Source organism: Lithobates pipiens, unplaced genomic scaffold (assembly GCF_037356315.1).
Source record: "Lithobates pipiens isolate NorthernLeopardFrog02 unplaced genomic scaffold, aLitPip1_a1.2 Scaffold_25, whole genome shotgun sequence".
Classification (NCBI taxonomy): domain Eukaryota; kingdom Metazoa; phylum Chordata; class Amphibia; order Anura; family Ranidae; genus Lithobates; species Lithobates pipiens.
This window is the reverse complement of record NW_027507787.1, coordinates 218,980,180-218,987,257: the sequence shown is the minus strand read 5'-3', so window position 1 is coordinate 218,987,257 and position 7,078 is coordinate 218,980,180. Positions and strand designations below refer to the sequence as shown.

The following is a 7,078-nucleotide window of genomic DNA, read 5'->3' as shown; positions in this document are numbered from 1 at the left end:
TGGAGATTTCATGATTTGTATCCATGGATTGGAGATCTCAGGATTGCAGATCATATGATTTGTATCCATGGATTGGAGATCTCATGATTTGTATCCATGGATTGGAGATCTCATGATTTGTATCCGTGGATTGGAGATCTCTGGATTTGTATCCCTAGATTGGAGATCTCATGATTTGTATCCATGGATTGGAGATCTCATGATTTGTATCCCTGGATTGGAGATCTCGGGATTGGAGATCTCGGGATTTGTCTGCACGGATTGGAGATCTTGGGATTTGTCTCCCTGGATTGGAGATCTCATGATTTGTATCCCCGGATTGGAGATCTCAGGATTGGTGATCTCAGGATTTGTATCCCTGGACTGGAGATCTCAAGGATTTATATCCCTGGATTGGAGGTCTCAGGATTGGAGATCTTGGGATTTGTATCCCTGGATTGGAGATCTCGGGATTTGTATCAATGGATTGGAGATCTCAAGGATTTGTATCCCTGGATTGGAGATCTCATGATTGGAGATCTCATGATTTGTATCCATGTATTGGAGATCTCATGATTGGAGATCTCAGGATTTGTCTGCATGGATTGGAGATCTCAGGATTGAACATCTCAGGATTTGTATCCATGAATTGGAGATCTTGGGATTTGTATACCTGGATTGGAGATCTCGGGATTGGAGATCTCGGGATTTGTCTGCACGGATTGGAGATCTTGGGATTTGTCTCCCTGGATTGGAGATTTCATGATTTGTATCCATGGATTGGAGATCTCAGGATTGCAGATCATATGATTTGTATCCATGGATTGGAGATCTCATGATTTGTATCCATGGATTGGAGATCTCATGATTTGTATCCGTGGATTGGAGATCTCTGGATTTGTATCCCTAGATTGGAGATCTCATGATTTGTATCCATGGATTGGAGATCTCATGATTTGTATCCCTGGATTGGAGATCTCGGGATTGGAGATCTCGGGATTTGTCTGCACGGATTGGAGATCTTGGGATTTGTCTCCCTGGATTGGAGATCTCATGATTTGTATCCCTGGATTGGAGATCTCGGGATTGGAGATCTCGGGATTTGTCTGCACGGATTGGAGATCTTGGGATTTGTCTCCCTGGATTGGAGATCTCATGATTTGTATCCATGGATTGGAGATCTCAGGATTGGAGATCCCATGATTTGTATCCATGGATTGGAGATCTCAGGATTGGAGATCTCACGATTTGTATCCATGGATTGGAGATCTCATGATTTGTATCCATGGATTGGAGATCTCTGCATTTGTATCCCTAGATTGGAGATCTCATGATTTGTATCCATGGATTGGAGATCTCATGATTTGTATCCATGGATTGGAGATCTCATGATTTGTATCCCTGGATTGGAGATCTCGGGATTTGTATCCATGGATTGGAGATCTCATTAATTTGTATCCATGGATTGGAGATCTCATGATTTGCATCCATGGATTGGAGATCTCATGATTGGAGATCTCATGATTTGTATCCATGGATTGGAGATCTCAAGATTGGAGATCCCGTGATCTGTATCCCTGGATTGGAGATCTCATGATTTGTATCCCTGGATTGGAGATCTCATGATTCGTATCCATGGATTGGAGATCTCCTGATTTGTATCCCTGGATTGGAGATCTGCTGATTTGTATCTCTGGATTGGGGATCTCATCATTTTTATCCATGGATTGGAGATCTCCTGATTTATATCCCTGGATTGGAGATCTCCTGATTTGTATCCCTGGATTGGAGATCTCATGATTTGTATCCATGGATTGGAGATCTCCTGATTTGTATCCCTGGATTGGAGATCTGCTGATTTGTATCCCTGGGTTGGAGATCTCATGATTTTTATCCATGGATTGGAGATCTCAGGATTGGAGATCCAGTGATCTGTATCCCTGGATTGGAGATCTCATGATTTGTATCCATGGATTGGAGATCTGCTGATTTTTATCCCTGGATTGGAGATCTCATGATTTTTATCCATGGATTGGAGATCTCCTGATTTGTATCCCTGGATTGGAGATCTGCTGATTTTTATCCTTGGATTGGAGATCTGCTGATTTGTATCCCTGGATTGGAGATCTCAGGTTTGGAGATTGGATATCTCAGGATTCCCATCTGTAACGTCACAAAGCCAGCTGTCCTCCCGTGACGTCACAAAGCGAGAGGGGCGGCGGTAGAGCCGGGTAGGGGGGGAGGGGGCGTGGTTGCGGTGTTGTGTCGTTGTGTCGTCACCCGGATCCCGGGAGGTCAGACGGAAGAGCGGTGGAGGTGGAGGAGGGGGGCGCTGTGCACTGTACAGGCCGGAGCTGGTATCCGGAAGCCGGAGCGAGCATGGAGGCCGAGGCCGGGCAGGAGCTGCGGGTCGGCTCGCTGGTGCCGGTGGTGGTGGAGCAGATGGTGAACGACACGCTGCTGGTGACTCTGAGCTGCGGGGAGAAGTCGTACAGCGGGATCCTCCTGGACTGCCGGAAAAAGTAAGTACCCCCCACCACCATACACTGTACAATCTCATCGTGCAATCTCCACCATGGAGCACACATGCTTAGATTTTTATTTTATCCAATTGATGTGAGATTTTAGTACAAAACAATCACATTTGCAAACATTCCAATAACTATGAACTTTCTTGTCACCCATTTACACTCCGATTTTTTTTTTTCATCAAATTGGGTCAGTCATCCAGGGTGCAAAAATATTACCGATTTGTTCTACATCAATTGTCAGCGCTGAAACGATTGTCCATAAATGAGGTTGCATGGTGGAAATGGACACGATGGATAATAAATGATTAGATCGTCCAAGAAATCCGCTTCCCCGTGTGAGTCATATAGATTGATCGATTATTGATTGATCTATTCCTATTGGATCAAATGATGGCTTCTATACGATCGCCTTGATGGCACACTTGGATAAATGTCCGGATACAAAGACGGCTATCGGTTTTGACCGAATCGCACATCGATTGAGTAATGTACACACATAGGGCCACCATTGGGCATGACCATACACTATACAATCTCTCTTAGATCCACCATCGGTTGTGTGATGTCAGGACCTGCCTGGTTTGCTGCAAATACAATAAAAAGTCTCGATTTTATTTAAGTAAGTCCTAAAAGAGATTATACAATCGTAATCCTCTCTGTACAGTCTATGGGCTGACCGTGCAATCTGATTGGACGATCTCCTTAACATCCACCATCCTGGGGGGAGGGGGTCTCCGCCTCTTCTGATACTGATGATGGTACGGATTGTTTAGGTTTGTCCTTCCACTGCATGGTTTTGGTAGATCTCAAAGAGATTGTACAATGTGATTGTATGGCCAGTGTTTTGTTTGCCAGAACACTGAAATGTGAATTCAAAGACTGGCCATACACTGTACAATCTTCTATAGATTCACTGTCAGCTATGCAGTATGAGGGCCGGCCTGATTTGGATACAGATTTATTGGCTAGTTTAGGTTTATCCTCGTATTAATTTGGTAAGGTTTCAGGAGATTGTATAGTGTATGGCTGGCTTTATGCTTCCCACGTGTTGGGGCTGCACTATCTATTTTATATCCATTATAGTTTACATAAGATGAGGACAAATCTCAGTTGCCATGGCAACTTGAAATTGGGTCCTGGCGCCTGGGCCTTTGTCGGCCTCAGTGGGGTAGCAGGGGGGCAGCAGCAGCCGGGTGCAGCGTTTTAGAGGGAGTCCCAGAACAGACGCCAGTCCTGTCTTTGCCAGATGGCCAGCAGGTGTCGCTGTGCCGGGGAGGTGGGGTGGGGTGGCGCTGTTAGGGAGGGGTAAAGGAGGAGGGGGGCGGGACTAGGGGAGATTTTGGGGCTGTAAGGATGTAGGAGGGGTGGGTCAGGGGAGGAGCAGAGTTGACGGGGATGGAGCGGAGCCCCTGGCAGGAAGTGACCCCTGTACGGCTCTCAGTGACACCATGGTGGTGTGGCATCGAGCCTCCCACTCCGGCCTCCTGGAGCTCCTCCTATAGGATGACTGAGTGTGGGTCCAGGCCAAGCTGGCCGGGGAGACTCTCGGCCTCGCCTCAGAGCAGGACTGACAGCACTGAACAGGCTTCGCAGTGGCCTCGAGCACTCTGATTTCCCCAGTTCTGACAGCTGCTCTAAGTCGCGTCTGGGCAGCCCAGAGCCGGTGGGGCCATTGGGCCACGTCGGTGCCGCCTTGGCCACTGTCAAAAAGTATATAGCAAAAAATAATCCCAGTGGCCTGGGCAAGAAAAGAGGTTAAAGTAACGAGTAGGCAAGTGGGCGAGGGGGATGGACTCATAACTTTTTTTTTTTTTTTTTCAAAGCAAATTTTGTCAAGCCCCGACCTAAACCATCCTTGGACGGTGGGTAGACCGGTTCTCCTTACCACGGAGGACGGTGGCTAGGCCGGGTTCTCCTTACCACGGAGGACGGTGGCTAGGCCGGGTTCTCCTTACCACGGAGGACGGTGGCTAGGCCGGGTTCTCCTTACCACGGAGGACGGTGGCTAGGCCGGGTTCTCCTTACCACGGAGGACGGTGGCTAGGCCGGGTTCTCCTTACCACGGAGGACGGTGGCTAGGCCGGGTTCTCCTTACCACGGAGGACGGTGGCTAGGCCGGGTTCTCCTTACCACGGAGGACGGTGGCTAGGCCGGGTTCTCCTTACCACGGAGGACGGTGGCTAGGCCGGGTTCTCCTTACCACGGAGGACGGTGGGTAGGCCGGGTTCTCCTTACCACGGAGGACGGTGGGTAGGCCGGGTTCTCCTTACCACGGAGGACGGTGGGTAGGCCGGGTTCTCCTTACCACGGAGGACGGTGGGTAGGCCGGGTTCTCCTTGCGCCGGGGGACGGTGGGTAGGCCGGGCTATCCTTGCGCCGGGGGACGGTGGGTAGGCCGGGCTCTCCTTGCGCCGGGGGACGGTGGGCAGGCCGGGCTCTCCTTGCGCCGGGGGACGGTGGGCAGGCCGGGCTCTCCTTGCGCCGGGGGACGGTGGGCAGGCCGGCTTCTCCTTGCGCCGGGGGACGGTGGGCAGGCCGGCTTCTCCTTGCGCCGGGGGACGGTGGGCAGGCCGGCTTCTCCTTGCGCCGGGGGACGGTGGGCAGGCCGGCTTCTCCTTGCGCCGGGGGACGGTGGGCAGGCCGGCTTCTCCTTGCGCCGGGGGACGGTGGGCAGGCCGGCTTCTCCTTGCGCCGGGGGACGGTGGGCAGGCCGGCTTCTCCTTGCGCCGGGGGACGGTGGGCAGGCCGGCTTCTCCTTGCGCCGGGGGACGGTGGGCAGGCCGGCTTCTCCTTGCCCCGGGGGACGGTGGGCAGGCCGCTTCTCCTTGCGCCGGCGGACGGTGGGCAGATGCATCATACCGTTGTCTCTACAAATGGCGTTGACCCCAGAACTATGCAGGTACCATCGAATAGGAGGTAAATCTACCACAGCTCAAGGGAACCCTAACAATTTCTTGAAGATTCCCGGGGTTCCACATAATGCTGGTTGAGAGTGGCACCTCTAGTGTTTTCCCCAAACTCTCAGATTTTGAGTTCTTTTGTAATTTTGATCCCAAGACGCCGTTCACGCCTGAGCAATTTGAAGTGCGTTTCCTGAAGTGCTTTAATGCTCAACGTCAAGATTTTCATTATATTCAGTGGGGGTTCTTTCACAGTTGAGCTTCGTGTTGCTGAAAGCTTAAAAAAGTTAATGAGTTTCTTCAGGGCAGAGCCATGTGATTTTTATTTTTTTTATTTTTTTTTGCCACCTATAGACTTCAGTGGGAGTTCCTGAATACACTTTTTATTTTAATGCAATTTCCTGCCACTACCCCTCTAGTAACTAGCTTTCCATAGGCTAAAACAAAAAGTTACGCCTGATTAAACATCCGCAAAAAAATGTCCAGAAAAAGAAAACAACAAATGCTGCAAAATCACATGAATACACTTAAGCCCGGTACACACAGCGAGAATATCGGAAGTATGGTCAGATGATCACTTCGAAAGTGGCATTTTGTTTGTCTAATTTTCTCGGCATTCCGCTCAAGTGTGAGTGGGGCGCCCCTAACCCCAGTATCCCCATTCATCCCGCAGCGATTTTTGAAGTGCTTTTTCCCTGAAGTGTTTTAACGCTCAACATCAAGATTCCTATTGTATTCAGTGGTGGCCTTCACATCTGAGCGTCACTTTTCACTCGAAGCTTCATAAAATATACGAGCAATAGGCGAGCGTATTTAACCCCATAAACCTTTTATGGGAGCACCTGGAAAAATGCAATTTTAATTTATTTTGTCTCCCCTCCTGCTGGCTTTCCATTGTCTAAAACAAAAATTGTTCAAGTTTGTTTAAAATGCATATACAAAAGCTCCAAATTTGCTTGATTACGCTCAAGGGTAAATTACAATTTTAACATTTTTTAACACTCGTAGAGCCAATTCTCATTGCATTACATAAATGGGTTAGTACATTTTTATCTTTTGTAAGAGCAACCTTTCCCAATCTTTTGAACATGGAGTAACCCTTGAAATAACATTCCAGTCTCAAGGAACCCCTGCTAATGATTAGATCACTGATAATTAGTGTGATTTTCAGTTGAAAGAATGCTCCTTACATTTGTAGTCGGTGTGAAGAATCCCCCACTTACAGATGGCTAATAAGATCTTTCTTTAATTATCTGAGAGGCAGAACTTGCCCATTGCTTGAGGAACCCCTAGCAACCTCTGGTGGAATCCCAGGGATCAATGGAACCTTGGTCGAGAGAGGCTGCTTTATCTGTAGAGTACTACAGTCACCCAGCCTCACGAGCCAACAGCTACTGAAGTACAAAATCTGCCCTATAGAGATTGCATTGTCTACAGGCAGATGTGACTGATAGACTTGCACTCAGTGTGGTGAACAATAGGGTTTTCCATAGGCATTGGAGGGCAGCAAGGTGGGCAGTCTGCTTCCACCATGCTAAAGACTGTAAATCTGCTTAGCTCCCCAGAGCACTCCATAAATCTACACCGGTGGCTCTGCTGGCCTTGCACGTTTCCAAAGCGGGGAAATTAAGTGTTGGCAGATTATTTTAAGAGCTGTAGTGATAAGAA

General features: G+C 48.9%; 1 protein-coding gene across 1 annotated transcript in view; it reads left to right on the top strand.

Moving 5' to 3' along the window:
• Nucleotides 1-2,264: 2,264 nt before the first annotated feature.
• Nucleotides 2,265-7,078, top strand: part of PWWP2B (PWWP domain containing 2B) — a 64,551-nt gene continuing 59,737 nt past the window's right edge. The window contains exon 1 of the mRNA XM_077455559.1: nt 2,265-2,501. Coding sequence (XP_077311685.1) covers nt 2,359-2,501 — 143 coding nt within the window. The 5' untranslated portion in view covers nt 2,265-2,358. The remainder of the gene's footprint in view (nt 2,502-7,078) is intronic.